The sequence below is a fragment of the Morone saxatilis genome, unplaced genomic scaffold, assembly GCF_004916995.1.
Source record: "Morone saxatilis isolate NCDOM2014 unplaced genomic scaffold, NCSU_SB_2.0 Contig23, whole genome shotgun sequence".
Taxonomy (NCBI): domain Eukaryota; kingdom Metazoa; phylum Chordata; class Actinopteri; family Moronidae; genus Morone; species Morone saxatilis.
In genome coordinates, this window is record NW_023339796.1 from 10,069,395 (window position 1) to 10,088,369 (window position 18,975).

Consider the following 18,975-nt stretch of genomic DNA (forward strand, 5'->3'; position numbering starts at 1 on the left):
GTGTGTGTGTATGTGTATGCGCCTGTATGTCTGTGTGCTTGTCTGACTGTATGTGGCTGTGTCAGGCCGGGGAGTCCATCTGGATGAAAAACAAAACCCTTGTTGCTTGCTTCATAAATGTAAATACGTGTAACTGGCTTTAATTTTTCATTCAACAGGGTTTGTCTTTAGACACCTCTTTTCAAATATATTCAACAGCAGGGAACTGATCGCTGTAATGTCGCCTCAATGCATATAAAAACCAGACATGTCAAATTCCACTGCATTTAATAATGTACAAAATCATACATTTGCAAAAACAGTTTGTCTTATTATTAGTGCCACGTAATTTATGTTAAAGCTCTTTTGGTGAGGATTAAGTTTTTGTGCTGCTCCCATTACTAAGTCGTAGCTGTCTGATAATGCCTGTATCTGTATCATCCTCAGCAGTGTGTGATCTGATTCTCACAATCCATCTCTGTCTATCTCCTCAACCTATCGAATCCTACTTTTGATCGTCATGTCTAGCCACTTAAGAGGATCTAGGCCCACAGTCCAGCCTACTGAAAGTAAAAACCCTTACAGTCCAAAGAGCCTTAATCGAGCATAAGTTTGAATGGTTTTGGAGGATCAAGAGAGATTTTGTTGAATCAATCCAGATGATAGCTTTCCATTGTTAATCACTGACCATGACTTAATATAATCAGTGGTGTTAATAAAGTGTTGTTTCAGATGCATTTTGAGGGATAACCCTAACCCTCTTTGTCTGTTCCACTGATCAGACTTCCAGTGCGCAAGGCTTCGCACAGTCTTGTGTCTTTCTGTACATGTGACCAGGATTTCTGGATTTATACTGAAAGATAGATGGCAAAAGATCAATGCAAATTAATTTACTGAGAGCACTCAGCAAATAAAGCTGAAGAAAAAGAGATTAAATGAGTGCACATTGTAAGAGAAAATTCCTATATATATTATTAATCTGCAATAATGGGACTTCATTTATCATACACGCTACCTTATCACACCCGCAATGATTTTAAGAAAGAAAAGCTCTTTTAACTCTTCAATTTCCTAAAACATTCAATTAAATGATCTGCCAATCATTTCCTCCATCTTGCATTTTAATGATCTATTATGTGTTGTTTATATTTTTACACTAAATTATCCAGGACATTTAAAAAAAATAAAAAATGACTGAGCAAGACCCAAATAACTGTTTACTAGTGTAAAGTAGAAAGAAAAACAAATCCTTTTAAGCATGCTCTTTTTATGCACATTGATTGAGACAAGTTACTTTTAAAATCAAAATTCTGATTTTCATTTCATCTTTAAGGTGTTTTTCAACCACTGTTTTTCTTAATAAGCTGAAGCTGAATTTAAACTAAATTTTTTTCTCAAAATGTATCTCATTTCTGGTTTCATCATGTTTTGGTCATGTTCACTAAGTAAGTCGTTCATTTCTGTGGACATTGTTATCTGTTTTTCTTCGCTTTTTTGTTAACAAAAATTATTGTCAGTTTTTTGACTGAGGTGTGTGGTTGTCTTCTCCTAAACCACGTTTTGCCACACAAAGAGCTCACAGAGATTTCTCTTTTTTATCTTTATGTGTGTGGTTTTCCTCCATCTGTGTTTTCAGGAATCTTCTTCACTTTCCCTGTTCTCCTACCTAGAAACAACAATTATGTGTTTTTAAATCAGTTTTTGTGCGGATGACAACATGTTGCTGCTTAGCTTGCACTTAAAAATACACATAACTAATTAAAAACTGGTGTTCACTGTCCACCACACAGTAAATCCCCTCATAATCTTGTCCTAAATCTATATCGGGTTGTTGCTCCAATTGGAGAGTCAGAGGAAGAAAAAAACAATTGTGTTTCTCATGTCCAGGTTTCATGTTTAACTAGAAGAAAGAAGGGTCATAAATGTTATCTAAAAATACTTAAATTGCTTGTAAATCTTGGAACCTTGTAATTATCATCCCTATTGCAACATGTGTGCTTATTAATCCTCTAGAAGGTTATAAAAAAACATGTTTTTCTCAAGACATTATTTGTAGAAAAGTAACAGAAAATCTAAAACCTTTAAAGGATTTGGAGAAGATTATCAAGGACATACAATTCTTATCCTGTATGTTACTGAGGGGTCACAAGAGATCATGTTTGGTCTGTCAAGTCTTGAAAACACATAAAAAATAAATGTTTTGTTGTTGTTTTAGATGGAAACTTAAGTGCAATCAATGGAGTTGCCAATAAAAATGGCTGCTATGATGTGGCAGCAAAGTCAAGTGATTCTCTCGGATGGTCAGAAGTTACATCCGATGGCTCTCCACAGTGTGAGTTGGACACATCTGAACGTTTGATGGATGAAGATGATGAAGAGCTCCTTAATAACGAAGAAGACCACCAAAGTCAAGACAGGATGAGCAGTACATCATCGCCACAGACTCCGTACGAAGACATGAGGGAGGCCGAGTGGGACCCTCTGTCCCTGTCTGCAAAGGTGAACGGCTCGGGCTGCAGTCCCTCCAGAACCTCCGAAGAGCTTTCAGGCAGGAACGGCCACATGAAAGAAGAGCCTCACTCAGAATTAGGTGGCCTGATGGGTAGAGCCAGTATTTTTCAGGCTGAGGCTCTAAGATACAGGCCGCTCCCCACAGAGGAGGACAGTGAAGGGGAGGTGGAGGCGGAGAGACCACCTCGGCTGGATGGCTGGGCTCTGGGACTCCACGAGAGAGGCCTGGAAATGAGCCGGGGGAGGGTGAACTTCAGCCTGTTGGAGCAGGCCATAGCTCTGCAGACAGAGCAAAGACAGGTCCTACACCATGCCTACAGGGAGATGGACCGATTCCTCATGGAGCAGATGACCAATGAGAGAAGGCACCATAGGATGATGGACATGGACAGCAGACTCAACTATCATGGAGGAAAAGGTAACAATATAGATATTAAATGAAGCAGATCTAAAGACAGACTTAAGAATGAAAAGTTATCATTATGGGAACGAACAGTTTTCGCAAATGTACCTTCATCCAGCGTAAATCAGATAGACCACTTGTGATTTGGATGATTGGGCACCCAAAAAAACATCAAAATGAATAAAAGAAGCATACGCAGAGGGGGGGAATCAGAGGGAGGAAATCCTCTTAAGTACTAAAAACATTTTGGCAACAAGTGAAGTAATAAATAAACAGACAAAAATAAAGAAGAACAAAATTTTCTGATGGAATTGCTACTACTCAGAATATTGGATTTTGATACGAATCAACTGGATATTTAACCATGACCATAAGTCTTAAATCCTCCTAAAGTACCTCTCATGTTTCCCTCTGATTCTTCAAATGACTGCAGCTAAATGTGTAATCCTAGATGTAATCTTTCGATGGATGGGCATTAAGAAGTGAATGCTCTGTGTTGAACTGCAGCCTTAACTAAAATGACAGATTAATAGATGCATTTTGTGAAAAAAAGGGTCTAGCTTTGCATGATATTTCAATCTGTTGAACTATATATCATGCAGAAAAGTACAAAGTGCATTATATGTATGTTATATGTCACTTATTTCTACATTTCTTAATAGAAGAATATGAACACAGTTTAGGCAGCAGTACAGTGGTTGTATTATATTTATTCATTGTGAAATCTTGTTCTACTGTGTCCACAGATTCACCACGTACAGATAAAAAGGATATAAAGTGTCCAACTCCTGGCTGTGATGGCACTGGTCATGTGACTGGCCTGTACCCACATCACAGGAGTTTGTCTGGGTGCCCTCATAAAGTCCGAGTCCCTCCAGAGAGTAAGTCACACACGCAGTTCTGTCTATATATGCTGTATAGTGGATGATTTATACTTATAAAAACTGCCAGTTTTAGGATTTATAATCAGTCACAGTAATTGAAATCCTCTTACCATGGACCCAAACACAAGAAAGACCTGCTTATACATTTAGTCCAATTCAAAGATGTGCATGAAACTTTTCAAATAAATTTAAAGGATTTTCTCTCTCTCTTTCTCGTAATGTGTTGTAATGTGTGAATATTGAATTCTTTTTTTTCCCCTCACACTGGCGATTGTTAAGTCATTTCAATATAACTCAACAAACATTCAACATTAAACAGTAATGTTACAAAAGGAACAGAAAAAGTAATTAACTTTTTCAAAAAAGCGCGTGCTCTTAGACTGGAGGCAGTATTTGCAAATCAAAGGGCTAGCTAACGCAGCATTCAAAAATAAATAGACAACTCCAACAAACTAATTGGAGAATATGTACAGAGAAGAAGTTTCTAAGGATACAGAGCGGACCTTTAACGACGCGTTTGTTTTGAAGAATATAATCAGCTGTCTTGTTACGGTCCTCTTTGCACTAAGCTATTTACATTTCAGCCACATTACAGCATTCCTCACAATGAGAAAGCCTTTTTTCTCCTGTTTCTGTCTCTGTAGGATCTTTGCTATAGGCACTAATGTACCAACCAGACACATAAAACATAATTTAATGTATGAAAGTGTATTTGTTTTATTTCCAAAATGCTCGCTATATATGTATTTACCATCGTATCATTTTTAAGCTTGATTATGTCTTACATGTTGAATTACATCGGACATGTTTCTCTTTCTGAGCTTATCTCCTCTCCCCTCAGTCCTGGCCATGCATGAGAACGTCCTCAAGTGCCCTACACCCGGTTGCACAGGAAGAGGCCATGTCAACAGCAACCGTAGCACCCACCGGAGGTACATCCACAAGAGAAAGCCATTAGAAAATCTGCACCTTGTTCATAGATGAGTTACAGTATTAGGCTAATGTGTTTGATTTCCTCCTCAAACCAGTCTCTCAGGCTGCCCCATCGCTGCTGCAGTGAAGGTCTCCAAACCTCAGGATGAAAGCCTGAAATGCAGACAAACACCTGACCGCTCGCCAAGGTATCCTGCCAGATAACGTTGAGCATTTTCACTGCTATGAATGTGGTCACATGTGCAGGAAAATAACACAAGCACCCAGACATCATATTCAGCTGTGTAGTGGTTGTAAAAGTTTTAAAAGCACAGCCGAGGTTATGCAAAAAAGTGATAAACACTATTATTGTTGGAAGAGTGGATATTTTTATTCAATGATCCCAGCAGAACGCACAGTCTATTTCGAGCTTTCCAAGTAGACATAAGCAACGGTTGCTGGTCCTGTGAGTTCCTCTCTATTAGAGATGATAAAAGAGCAGAACTCTTTGTTCCCTGTGGATATATCATGGGCAGGATGCCCACTCCTACTATATTAATTAGTCTGGCAACCTGGCTGTGGATCTACAACACACATCAGATCCCAGACTCTATGTGTACAAAAGCACTGGCATCCCTGAATGGTTTAAAACAATGTCTATACTTAACTACTTAATATGAGCTTGTTGGGCACTTGTTATTTCACAAGTTTTGCACAATATAATAAAATCTTTTTCTTTGTTCAATTTGTCTCCTAATAGAGCCATCGGCTTGATAAAGAAGTTTGAGATGAACCAGTTGAACTACAGGCTCTCTCATCCAGTAGCAGCCTTGCAAACCAGCCTCACAAAAGACATGGACAAGTACAGCAGAATCCGCTTTGATTACGCCAGCTTTGATGCACAGGTCTTCGGCAAACAGCCTCTGATGGGGACCAACCAGGACCAGGAAATGCCACATTTCCCTGATTGTGAGTCTCAAACATTTTATTTGACGCACAAAAAAAGGTATTTGTAAGTTAACATGGTATTGAAGGTGAAGGTTTTAAGTATGGAACCTTTGTTTTGGCCACAGTATTAATATTAGTCCACAACAATCAGATATTTACATGCAAATATCCAGTTTATCACCTTTTAAGTATTGCGTCTATATTTTTATTGGTTGTTCTCTAAAACCCACAAATATCAACTCCCATCTTGTTTTCCTTGTTTTCTTTGTCTTTAAGTTTGGGTAGGAACACCTGGAGTAACTAAATTATTCGCTAATTATTTGTCTTTCAGCACCTCAGCAGTATCCTGGCTTCCTTGGTGGTCCAGGTGGCCGCTTGCCCACCTCTGGTCAGCACAGCCCGCCGAGTCAATTCAAAAAAGAAGATGGTCTCCAAGCCGCAGCAGCGACCGCCGCCATCCTTAACCTCTCCACTCGCTACCGGAAGAACATGGAGGCTGTCGCCGGCCGGCCCTTGGCAACCTCCACAAAGGTAATCAAATTAGACCACTTGGAAAGGTATTTAATGTGCTCATTTTAAAGGAACTCTGATTTGTGTATAAAAAGGAAAGACATCAAAAGACAGAATTTGGCAAAGGGAGGTTGGTGCTCTGGTGGCAGAAAAACAAGGAGGTTTCCACTCCATAAAGCTTTAATGTACACAAATGAAAATTTGTGTAATCACATCAAAAGAAGAAATACAATCAACCGTCTTTCCCAATTACAACTACTCGCATATTTTTTTAATAAAACATGTGGTAGTGTATTTTGTTTCGACATCAGCTGGCATGTAAAAACCCTGAACTGTTGTCTGAAACTGCATCTTGCCCGCTGCAGATGGCAGAGGATATTTTGCTTAGTTATATGATCCAGCATAGGCTGTGTGTCTACACCAGATAGTCTTTAAAAGCATTTTAACGGATTAAGCCAATCAGCTAAAGGAGTTAACATCTGAAAAGTTTAATTCGCACAAAATCCAAAACTCTTCTTGGAAATGTGTGCGGATCCAAAATCTCTTTTGCTGTCTTTATCTCCAACACGGCATTGTGTTCTGCTTTTTCCAAACTCACTTAATGATTAATATTGATCACATTCTGTGGGTTACATACGTGCACACTGTACTGTAGATGATTCAAGGTTTCCACACCTACACAGCACAGATCCTTGTCTCCCAGCTTGTTGAGCTGAGAATGTGGCCTTGTACCAGGTACCAGCCCACTTAATGAATAAAACAGTGTTAGCAAGTTAATCATCTGTTCTCATTTACAGCTTAGTTGTCTTGGAGAGACGTACAAAATAAAGAACAGCTTTCAGGTCTGAAAAAAAGGGGCCATTTTTAGAGTGTTATATGCTTTAACTTATCTGCATATGTATATTACACGTGGAAATATCACATGCAAAAAGCACCAAATAGCTGGCCTTTAAAGCGTGAATATAAGCTTGTTTTAGTTATTTAACATTGTGAGACACTTAAATGACATTATTAATTAATCAATAATAGCAAAAAAAATAACCTAAATTCTGAATTTGGGTTTTTAAGTTGCGGCCAAAAACAACATTAAAAATCCAAATAAGTACCAAAAAGTCTTTACACTGGTGTTATTTTTTTATGAGGTACACACATCATCAAATGGCTGGATAATTAAAGTGGACAGCCACATCCAGTGCTCATGTAAATTATCCCCTTTAATTAATTTGAAAAGCTCCCCTTTGTTACAAAAAAATAATGATGTATAGGGTTTAATGAAACATATGCGTTGAATAATTGGTTTCATTTATGGAAAAGGATTTCAGCATTTAATGAGGTAAAACTTTTAATACCATAAAACAGCCATAAGTCATCATGCTATTGCGTTTCAGCACAGAAACGACAAACACATCTGTCAGCGGGGAAACTTATGCCACATTAAGCTTTTTAATTTTTGCTATAATAATGATGACCTAAAACCAGCAACCCCCCCAGCTGCCATCTTGGTTGTGTGTCCTAGAAAACAGATGACACAGCTGTCACTGAAAAACTACACACCAGTGATTATTTTTTTGTGTTCAGCAGAATTAACGCTGGCTTAGTTTGGTACTTTGTCTGGTGTGAGATAACCACTGTATGCATTATTTAAATACATTGTTTGTTTGCTCCGCATTTCAAGTCGTTTTTCATGTTTACAGAGAAATGTTGTTGGGTTCCAGTTTACCATATCGCTGCTGTCATATTAATGAGACATCGTACTGTTTTATTTACCTTCCTTTTAGTGTAATTAGAAAATAAATTTCTATTTTTATCCCCTGATTCATTTGTTTTCATATGTTAGCACACACTACAATGATATGTAAGGCTCACTTTATTTATTGTGCCCTTCTACAACATGTTGTAACATGTATTAAATTGATTAAATTAATTAAACCTCTTTTTCCTTTAGGACATGCTCATAGAGGTGGATGAAAATGGCACCCTGGACTTGAGTATGAAGAAGTGTAAGGAAAATGTAAAAGCCCAGACAAAAACACCTTTGGACGACCCAGTGTCCCCTTCCGAGTCCACTATGGCCAAAGGCGGGAGTGTGCTCATCAGCCCCGCCTTCTACCAGCCGCTGTGTGAGAGAGACAGCTGGGAGAGCCCTGTCCCTGTCAACTTCAGCAAAGCACACGTTTTACAGGACACAGAGGTACAGAAAAAAACAGTCAGCCATCACTTTGGATATAATCTAAAAAAATGTAGGATGAGGATGAAGGTCAAATGGTGTACAGTCTCTGGTGTGTTATCATGTCACCAAACAAAGACGTTTCAATTATACAAATTGCAAATAAAACATCGAAATTGTATCATGGTAATAGACTAAAAGTAAAATACTGAGAGAAAAGATGGAGATGATGGGGCTGGAGTCAGTCTCCCAACACTCCCCTCTTTACATTTTTCTAAAATGTTTTAATCATTTCGATTTTTCATATTCTATTTATCCAGTTTAGCTGTGCAGATACATTTTCTGCAAATTTCTTCTGAAATAAACACAACAGAACAAATTATAGAGCTCTATTACTTCTATTATACCTAGAAATGCTACCAGGTCACACATTTCTTTCAAGGAAACTTACTATTGATTTTTTTAGGAATTTACTGACCTGAAAGAAACGTTCAATTCCCAACATTTTCACTTTTTTAATGCCCCAACATGAATACGTGCTGCTTCAAGGCCCCCTTCTCACTGACAGGAATTGAAGAAATACAAAGTTTTATATATCTATTTACTTATTTCTTGGCCTACAATTTCTAATATTAATTCTAAAAATAGGAGTCAGATGTAGTTTAAAAATATGTAGTCAAATTCTTCCAATTCAGTCTAATAATAATTAAAGTAGTCAAATTTAGTCCACAAATACTCTACTAATACTAATAATACTTGAAGTAGTTAAATGGAGTCTGGAATAAGCCAAGTACAAATCCTTCTCAAAAATTGCCTAAAGTAGTCAAATTCAGTCTAAAAATAGTCATATGTTGTCTAAAAATACTTGAATCAGCCTGTTTTATTTAAAATCCCCCCAGCTGATTGTTAAAATCCCCAAATTTCCACAATAAAACACAGACGTCCTCCATGTAAGCTACATATTCTGCCAGCTTCTCCAGTCAGATCTATAATCTATAAAATACATTCAATATTTTTACACTGAGGAGTGGTGCTAATCTGGTCTCCACATACCATTCTTGCTTGAATCAATCGTAATGTGGGCTTTAAAGGTTTTCTTTATTTCACAGGTGGTATTCATTTGTAGTTGATATTAGGAGTTTGGCCTGCTTTTAAATCATACTAACATCTGGTGGCTGCACAATCTTGTCTGTGAAAAAAAAAAAGGAAATCCATACTTTTACGTCATGGCTATACATCATAAATACTATGTGGATTAAGTGTGCCTTTAAATGGATGTATGGTTTACTACAGTATAAGTATCCTTAAGCATAATCTCTTTGCCTTGCCCTTTAACCCCCAAGGCTTGTTTTTAAGAGTATTATACAGGGCTTTTCATTAATTATTCACTTTTAGGTCATTGCAAATTGTGGTCAGGTTTGATACTTCGGACAGTTAGGGCAGCGTTTTTACTTTTTCTTTGTCCGCAGGAGGATTATGATCATGTCTCCTTGGAGGACCAACATTATCAAGGAGATGGCAGCATGTTGAGTCCCAAAGCAAAGCTACTATTACGAGATTCAAAGAAAGAGCTTTTGAGGTATGTTATGTGAAAGAATATCTCAAGGCATCTTTATTCAGCCAGCTGTAATGGGAGCTTCCCTTTTAGTTGGCAGATGATCAGCATTAACAATAAAAAGTGTAACGCCAAAACATACCTTTGTTTAAATAGGACAGTTTGATTTAAGTGAGTCAAACCACACTGAAACTCACTGTGTTACCTATCACTGTAACCGGTATGTCTGCAGGTTCATGTGGAGCAGAATTGTATCTATTTGAAAGTGAGTTGTCTCCCTGTATGTCCTGTACAAGCTTACAACTCTTGACTCTTGTAGTTAGAGTGCATGCTCTGCTGGGTCTCCTCTTAAAAAATCACACCACGAGAAAAGTAGGACCCTCTAGTTTCCACAGCACAGTACCCCCCTCAGTGACATTCAGAGGCATTATTAAACTGAATGTTGAACAATATAATAATAATTTCTCTACTAAACTTCCTGCTGTACTAACTCTTTTTTTTCTCTTTAATGCCCATGAAAAGGTTGTCAGTGTAAAAGAAAGATTCAGTTCAAGCTTGGCAAAGTCTGTGGGAAGTAGAGTAATCTGTGCATTAAATGCTTTGTGCTCTCCTGCAGCTGTCCGACCCCGGGCTGTGACGGCAGCGGCCATGTGACAGGGAATTATGCATCACATCGGAGGTATTGTAATTAATTACACTCTCATTAGCACCAGCTAGCAGATATATAGGCAAGGGAAACAGTGCTGGTTGTTGTAATTACATTATGATTATTACAGTTGAAAAACTTGTCACAGGTAGCTTGTAGAGTTAGATTTTATGTCATATGTCATTTTTTTTTAAACACAGTGACAAGAAAAAGCTTTTCTTGTGAAAAGGAAGTGGAATTGTGTTTTCAAATAATTTTCATATAAATATGCATTGAGACATTGTATTAAGATTATTCAATTCAGCTGTGATCAAAGAGTGCATTAAAATGACTGTTAGCTCTTTATCCTCTCTAGTGTGTCTGGATGTCCCCTGGCTGACAAAACACTCAAATCACTGATGGCAGCCAACTCTCAGGAACTAAAGTATGTGTTTTGGAAACTGTTATTGCTGCTAAAGGATTTTTCACATTGAACTAGGCAGCTTGTTTTTGTCTCAGCTTGGGTCAAAGCTTCTTTTTTCCTTTGCTTTCTTTTTCTTTCCTTTCCTTTTTTTTCATTTACTTTCCTTTCTATGGCACATTATGCATGATTTCTATGATTTTCATGTCCACATGAAGTTGTTTGGTATTTGTACTACTTCCTGGCATATTAGCATGAATCCACCGCTCTGCTCGCAGTCTTTTGCTGTAAAAAGCACCTGGTCTCTGTGTCTCTCAACCTGCAGGTGCCCAACACCTGGTTGTGATGGATCTGGACACGTGACTGGGAACTATGCTTCGCACAGAAGGTAGCAGAGAAAAATCATCGCAACTGAGCATGAAATACATTTGTCAGATGCATGACATTCAAACAGATGGTGAAAGTCTCACTTTATGCTGCAAACATGCTGCACTTTTTGAATTCTTGTGTTTATTGATTTTTTTTTTTGGCTGCCTTGTCATTTATCTATGCATTTATTTAGCATTTTAAAATCCATGTTATGCGCTAATGCAGAGTACAACTTCTTCAAGGATTAAACATGTATTTATTTAGATTTATAGATTTTGATTTGCTTAAACATGTGCAATTGGTTAAACCACTATAAATCTCATAGCTGCCTGTAACAATTTAACTTTTATTTTTTACTCTTCAATAGATTTCCTTCATGTTAACCCATATTGTCTCCAATCATTTGTAGCTTGTCAGGATGTCCACGTGCCAGAAAGGGAGGTTTGAAGCTCACACCAAACAAGGATGACAAAGATGAGCAAGAGCTTAAGTAAGAGGTTTTTTTTTTTTTTTTAATTTCTCATCCAATGCTGTCATGTTTTTTGTTTCAAAAATAAAACAAGAAAACATTGTGAAAATGCGTCATGCTTTTGTGCCTGGGGCATTATACCTGGAGGCCATTAAGTTAAACAAAGAAAATAATACTTCTCTTGTCGTAACATTAGTGAATTATTTTCTAAGGATTAGCAACGTGTTTTTGTGGGATTTTTTCAGGGTTTTGTGTTTTTCCTATTTTCTGAATGGAATATCTGGCTTGTTACTCTTCACTGAGTGCTTTCTTTATAATTATAGTATATTAAGAAAATGTTGAATTGCCCGCTCTGATGGCAGTGCACTCATTTGCAGCTTAATCATTGTCTGTGAAAGTGTTATTGGAAAAAAAAATAATGTAATTGATTTGCAGTTTAAATCCAAAGTCAGGTATATGAGCCTTTGTTTACTTATACATCTGGACACAGATTTTTTCTTTTTAATTACTAATGCAAGGGCATGAGCTTAGGAATTAGACTGGAATAGATCTCATACACATTAAGAGAGAAAGGGAGAGAAAGGGGGAGAAAGGGGGAGGGTAGCAAATGTCCCTAGATTATTGTAAATAGTGGGCCATATGGCATGCCTCCATTGTCCGGGTGCCTTGCATCAAGCCACCTACCTGTGGTAGTTGTAAGTAATGGGACTGGTGTTGTTTTGTCCTCTAAGTGCTGCTGTGCTGTCGAGTAACAAAATGCTGAAACAGGCTTTTTGCAGCAGCACTTTACAGCATGTGTGCCATTTGTATCATCTCAGGTGACCTTTCACCTTTATCAATAAGGGAAAGGGTTAGCCACCTCCAAATTACATTCTTTCGCATGAGGGGATACATGACAATTATCTGTAATTCATGTCACTCCATTACTGACCTGCAGAAAACAGGCCTCAATTCCAACTGACAAACTCTTAATGATATTCAGCGCGAGTTGTGCTTATGTTTTCAACCACAAATATCAGCAACCTCCAAACGTATGCACTGAACAGAGCGTCCGTTCTACCTCAAGTTTTAGTGGATTAGTAACTTATAGTTAATGCGATTATTTCTACTTTTGGCGACTTTATTTTTAATCAGCATTTGGCTGGATTAATCAACTTAATGGTTAACAAATCTTCCGGTCTAGTTATTGAAAGAGATGGGTTTTTTTTAATGATGTGGTTGTTATTTTTTGAGCAGTTAAATGTCTTTCTTTTGCCTGTAGCATTGGAATATGTCATTAAATGCAAGTTAGTTACATTCTCTCCCTGTGTGAATCAGCAGTGTTTGCAGGTTTACAACATGCAAGACTCTTTTTTTTTGTTTCTCTGGTAGGTGTCCAGTAATTGGATGTGACGGACAGGGCCATATATCGGGAAAATACACATCCCATCGCAGCGCAGGCAGTTGTCCACTTGCTGCCAAAAGACAGAAGGAGTCGTCCATCAATGGGCTGCCCTTTGCCTGGAAGGCCAATAAACAGGAACTGCCCCATTGTCCCTTGCCTGGCTGCAATGGCCTTGGACATGCCAATAATGTGTTTGCCACTCACAGAAGGTGAGGTCGTCTGTTCTCCATTTTATCTCTAAACAATACTGCCGGTTCACATGTTGCATTCTTCCAATAGCACCTTTACTCTCATTCAGAATCTCTATTGATGCTAAAGTTTGTCTGTTTTGTGATATTCTCCCACCTAAATTTTTATGACCTGCTGAACTAGCTTGTCGGGTTGCCCACTGAACGCACAGAGTATCAAGAAAAAGCACTCAGAAGAAGAGATGATGACTATCAAACTGAAAACCAGCAGTGGTAAGCTACCCTGACATGCTGTGTGAATATACTTACTTAAGTATTTCATACATTACATGTATCTTGGCATCAGTATCTACAGTTGGAATGGGATAAATTAGATGATATGCTTCAACTCAGGTGTTGAAAACAAAGAAGACATTCAACATCTGGATCATGAAATTAAGGAACTGAATGAATCCAACATGAAAATAGAAGCAGATATGATGCAACTTCAAACCCAGGTAAATATCCACTCTGACAAGTTTATTTTACGCACTTGAAGCAGTTTGAGGCCTTTGCTCGCTCAATTTGATGAGTTCCTTTTTTGTGGTTTTTTGTACTCGAAAGCAGATATCGTCTATGGAATGTAACCTGAAGACAATTGAAGAGGAGAACAAGATGATTGAACAGCACAACGACAGCCTTCTGAAGGAGCTCGCCCGCCTTAGCCAAGCTCTCATTAACAGTCTAACTGACATTCAGCTGCCTCAAATGGTACAGTAAGCCTTGACCAGACTCCACTACAACTCATTATATCTAACCTGTCCTGGAAGAAATCTAATTTTCTATAAATTGTCATTTCTGCTGTGCTGTTTTCACTAATAGTCAAACATGTTTTTGTTGCAGGGACCCATCAGTGAGCATAATTTTGAAGCCTATGTGAACACATTAACTGATATGTACAACAACTCGGAGCATGAATACTCTCCAGAGTGCAAGGCCCTCTTGGATAATATCAAACAGGCTATTAAGGGCATCCATGTTTAAGCTGTAGAGCTACCAAGAGGTTTCTTTGACTTGGGATAATGGCACTAGATAGCTCTATTTTACTGAAAAGTGCTGGCTTGGCTGCATGTATAAGACAAGGCTTTTGGAAATGTGTTTGGCATTTCCTGGTAAATACACTGCACTGAGAAAATTACCAGCCAGATTTGTAATGCTTTTATTGTTTCTGCATTCACTTGATATGTTTATCCTGGTGAGATTTTTACCCCTCTTGCACTTAATTATTTTGTATGGTTTGCTTGATTTTAATCTGTATGTGTTCATGTCATTCTTATATTATCGCTATTTATTATTATATTTGTTCATCAGTGTATTTATTTCCTCGATTTTTATTTATTTCAATAATTGTAAATGCTTAATATTTGAGAAATCTGTTTGACTTTCTGCACATTGTAAATTACATAGAAGCACATTCCAATTTCATGGCATACTTTCGCCATCTAGTGTTGAAAAACGTATATTATTATTAGACCATAAGTTGGATCTCCCTTCAAAGTAAAAACCTACCAAAACGACTAAGCATCGATATTTTTAAGCATTGCTTTTGCTTTGTTTATTGGAAACTGAATGTATGGTAAGACAAAGTGAACACTGAGATCAAAAAAATGCAATGCAACTGTACTGTACCTTTTTCTTCTTAACCAATAACAGCTGAATGCAACCAGGAAGTGACACTGAGCAAAAATGCAACATCATTCAGTGAACTGAATGTCAGATTCTGCTTTGCATAGCGTGCCACAAGAAGAGTGCAACAAAAATCAAAAATCCACTTTGTCAAGATGTCTTTTTTTTAAATATAGATATTAAACTGCCTTCTGTGCACACACTTTGGAGTGTGCATATAGTATGTGCCTAAATGTATATGAATCCATAAAAATATACGAGTACTATGTTTTGTGGTAGGACAGTATTATGTGGATGGTGTCTAATTTATTATACAGTACAATTATTTTCATAGGAGGAAACGTTCCTGATGACTGTTTAAATACCGTTGTCTCAGTAGCTGTAATCTCAGAGTCAGGTTTTGAAATATCACGACTGAGATTGAAGTCTGGTGTTTATTTTAACTTTTGCTAGCATGGAGAGGGGGAAAAAAGGAAGGAGTGAATTAAAAAAAGCAAACATCTCCTCCTGTTTTATCTTAAACTGCTTACAAGCCTTAACATTTCAACTAGTCTTACAGTTTGAATATTCTTGTAACGCTTGGGGCAGATTTGAATAGTAGCTATTTCAAAACCGAGCTGACTACCACTACAACTCATATTTCAGTTTCAATCATTAAATGCAAAAAAAAGGAAAAAAAAAACAAAATGAAAACATAGACAAATGATAGTTGTTGGCTAATCAGTTGTTTGTTTGCATCAATTGCACTTTTGTATTTAAAATTATTTTGTATTTTTAGTTCACCACACTGCCCTTGACTTCAACAAAAAGAGGGAAATGGGACACTGTAGTCGTATCACCGTACTACACACGTCTCAATTTTAAGTTAATCCCAAGAGCAAAATGACACAATAATTCATTTGAGCAATACATTTTTAATTTCCGCAAAGAAAAGTCAAAGACATGTAGCCTAGGACCTTTCGAAGAAACATAAAATGTAACAGCAAAAAAGCCAAATTACAGAAAAATGAGACCCTATTTAATCCAAATACTTCTTAATCTTTTAAAAATTTGAATCACATTATTTAAACCTAACAATCGTTAATTTATAATTTATTATATTTAATTCCTATACCACACATTGTTTGCTCAGGAAGTTTTGTGAATAATATTTATTTTTTCCCTGTTAGTATTTGATGTTTTGTATTGTGAAATGCTTTTTTGTGGAACGATATTAGTATGATATGAAATTGTATTGTATTTTCTTTTCTTTTACATTAAAATGTAATGCTTTTTTCAGTTGAAGTAGTTTGTAAATTGAAACTTCCTATTACTTTTACTATTTCATAATAAACAGATATGCGCTGTGTTGTACAGTTTGTGTATGGTAGAAATAAACTTTTCAAATGGTTGTGTGGTTTCTCAGAGCCTCAGTCAGTCAAACGTAAACCCAGTTACCCCACAAGTATCAAATAAGGTATCAAGTTCCCTTATGCATTAGCATCACCTTGTGGTAAACTCGAGGTATTACATGTAGAGTAACAGGGAGTGGTCAACAGTAGTCAAGATGCTAAGAGCTGGGGTTAGAAATCAAAACAAATGGGTGTATTGGTGGCTTAAAGGTTTAAGATGCTGCCTGTGTAATTGCAGTGTGTCGGGTTCAAGTCCTGCCGGTGACCCTTGTTGCATCTCTCTCTCTCAAAAAGTACTTGAAATAAATCACAATATAGTGCATAATACAACCTTCCTTTATATATTCAATTTAGGACATAATCTGCCAATTATTTTCTGGATTATATGATTCATTATTTGGTCTACAAAATGTCGGATATTTACTTTAACATCAGCGTTCACTTATTAAAGTGGTTGATGATTGAATTTCTGTCGATCGACTAATGGATTCATCGACTAATCATTCCCTTTCTTATCTAGAAAACTTTATTACTCAACAACATATGAATAACATGCTGCCACAACACTAACACACAAACAGATATTTAAAGAGGATATTAGTGTAGCTCAGCTCTCTGCTTAAGCACTAAATGAAAAAGATATTCATCTAAGTCAATAATATAATAAATAAAGGTATAACCGAATTTGCTACACCTGATAACGGCACCAGTAAAAGTGAAATTAACATAAAAGCTTGCAATACTTACAAATAATGTCAACAAACACAACCCATATCTCAGGAAATGAACAATTGTCACATCATTCAAAAGTTTCACAGCTGAGCACACAGTCACCCTAAACCGCTCACACTTTCAAAACTAATAAAACCACCAAAAGTTTGGTTTGAAACCTTTTCTAATGAATCAGGATTCAAACCCAGTTATAAAACATCTAATAAACATCCTAATCCTGTTTCTACACTCAGCAGTTGTTCTCTTATAATGGTGAAAGATGCACAAAAATTGTCCAAAACACATTTAAATCTCTGTATCTTTGATGTATGAATTAGCTTTTACTTTAAGTGATAAATTACAGTCAGCACATGCAAGGTGCCCCTGAAACAAAGGCAGTGAATTATAATACGCCACAGTCTTAATTGGTGGTGCAGCAACAACGCAGCATTTAAAATATGAGACTTAATGCTACCACAAACATTTCCGTCGCCTCACACAGGGCGGCTGACTTCCTGTAATGTAATGTATATGCTGTGTGTGCAGACTGTGAGAGTGCCGGTGGTGGGGCACAGATATATAAAGTACCTTGACAGCCACATACACACTCTTGGGCTGAGACCTCAGCTAACCTTGCGGTAGTAAACAATGTGTGATTATGAAATGTTTGGTTTCATAGAAGCAAATGAGGCCAAATCCAGAATCCTGCTTTTGTGTGTTGTTTTAGTTTTTTAAGGTAATAAATATTTTAGGCCTCAGCTGCTGTTGAGGACACCGGGGGGTCGTGTCCTCATTCAGTACTATAATGACCTCAGGAGGAGTTCAGACAAGTTACTGTACACATGATATGTTTTGATGTATTTCTGGCAGTGTGGATATAATGATGGAATAAAATATGAAACATTTTAAGCTCCTTTTCTGATGGTTAGTGAAAACTTTGATACAGGGGGTGAGACTCCTGACCCCACTGTTTCTAAAACCCCTGGCTACGGCCCTGGTTTCATGTATCATATACTAATTATGACGCTAAAAACAGACCATACTTGGGGTGGAGACGCTGAGATGCTGTGTGATTCGTCAATCAGGCCTGTTATGGCCTGCGTGACACGGCTAATGACCCTCGGATGAGAAGGATGGGAAGGTGGAAGTATTGAATTACTAGAAACTTGAATGAACCCACGTTAAAACAATCTGCAACTTCGTGTATTTAGGGCTCAATACCTCGCTGTTAAGCAATAAACACACCGACCGAGGAAGTCAACAGATACCTCACTTCAGAGGACAACACAGCAAAAAGCGGTCACGTATTTTACCACAAAAAACATTTACGGTCAAATAAAGTGAGATCAAAACATGCTGTTCCCTCCAGAACGATCGATAATTGATTCATATTCTTCTGTATCAACTATCCGTGCTGTGTTTGTAGAAAAGTAGAAGTAGACGTTCAGCTTTTAACTGCGTCTCTAAAACACCTGCACAGCAAACACACTGAAAACAGGAGATAAATGCTGCTTTGGTTTGAATAAAACTAATAAATAACAGGTAGTATAATCAAAAGACGAGGTGAACGGGGTCCCTGAAACCTCAGCCCAGACCTGCGTGCGTCTGCTGACCATTACTGCTTCCTTATTAAACCTGGTGATCATCCATTCCCACACTTCCAGAACAGGCCAGAAACCAGCTGCGGGCTAAAATTAGGCTTTTCCTTTAGGGAACTGTGTGAGGTTACAAGGTGGGTGAAGCTTTCCACGATCTTTCCAATTTTGTACTCTCTTGTTAAAGGAAATTATAATGAGCGGCGGAGCAGCCATTTTATTCCTGAACTATTTCTTTGTCTGGATGTTTTTAGTCAACCTTTATCTGCAGATAGATAGATAGATAGA

The 18,975-nt window shown here is 37.5% G+C and overlaps 1 protein-coding gene across 1 annotated transcript in view; it reads left to right on the forward strand.

Annotated features, from left to right (window-relative positions):
• The window catches only part of st18 (ST18 C2H2C-type zinc finger transcription factor), a 39,888-nt gene extending 23,517 nt beyond the window's left edge, over positions 1 to 16,371 (forward strand). The window contains exons 6-22 of the mRNA XM_035670415.1: positions 2,195 to 2,908; positions 3,640 to 3,774; positions 4,619 to 4,709; positions 4,806 to 4,898; positions 5,450 to 5,658; positions 5,969 to 6,168; positions 8,093 to 8,338; positions 9,784 to 9,893; positions 10,486 to 10,548; positions 10,871 to 10,939; positions 11,241 to 11,303; positions 11,694 to 11,774; positions 13,125 to 13,346; positions 13,510 to 13,598; positions 13,719 to 13,822; positions 13,932 to 14,075; positions 14,208 to 16,371. Of these exons, the coding sequence (XP_035526308.1) occupies positions 2,195 to 2,908; positions 3,640 to 3,774; positions 4,619 to 4,709; positions 4,806 to 4,898; positions 5,450 to 5,658; positions 5,969 to 6,168; positions 8,093 to 8,338; positions 9,784 to 9,893; positions 10,486 to 10,548; positions 10,871 to 10,939; positions 11,241 to 11,303; positions 11,694 to 11,774; positions 13,125 to 13,346; positions 13,510 to 13,598; positions 13,719 to 13,822; positions 13,932 to 14,075; positions 14,208 to 14,348 (2,774 nt within the window). The 3' untranslated portion in view covers positions 14,349 to 16,371. The remainder of the gene's footprint in view (positions 1 to 2,194; positions 2,909 to 3,639; positions 3,775 to 4,618; positions 4,710 to 4,805; positions 4,899 to 5,449; positions 5,659 to 5,968; positions 6,169 to 8,092; positions 8,339 to 9,783; positions 9,894 to 10,485; positions 10,549 to 10,870; positions 10,940 to 11,240; positions 11,304 to 11,693; positions 11,775 to 13,124; positions 13,347 to 13,509; positions 13,599 to 13,718; positions 13,823 to 13,931; positions 14,076 to 14,207) is intronic.
• Positions 16,372 to 18,975: the final 2,604 nt, after the last annotated feature.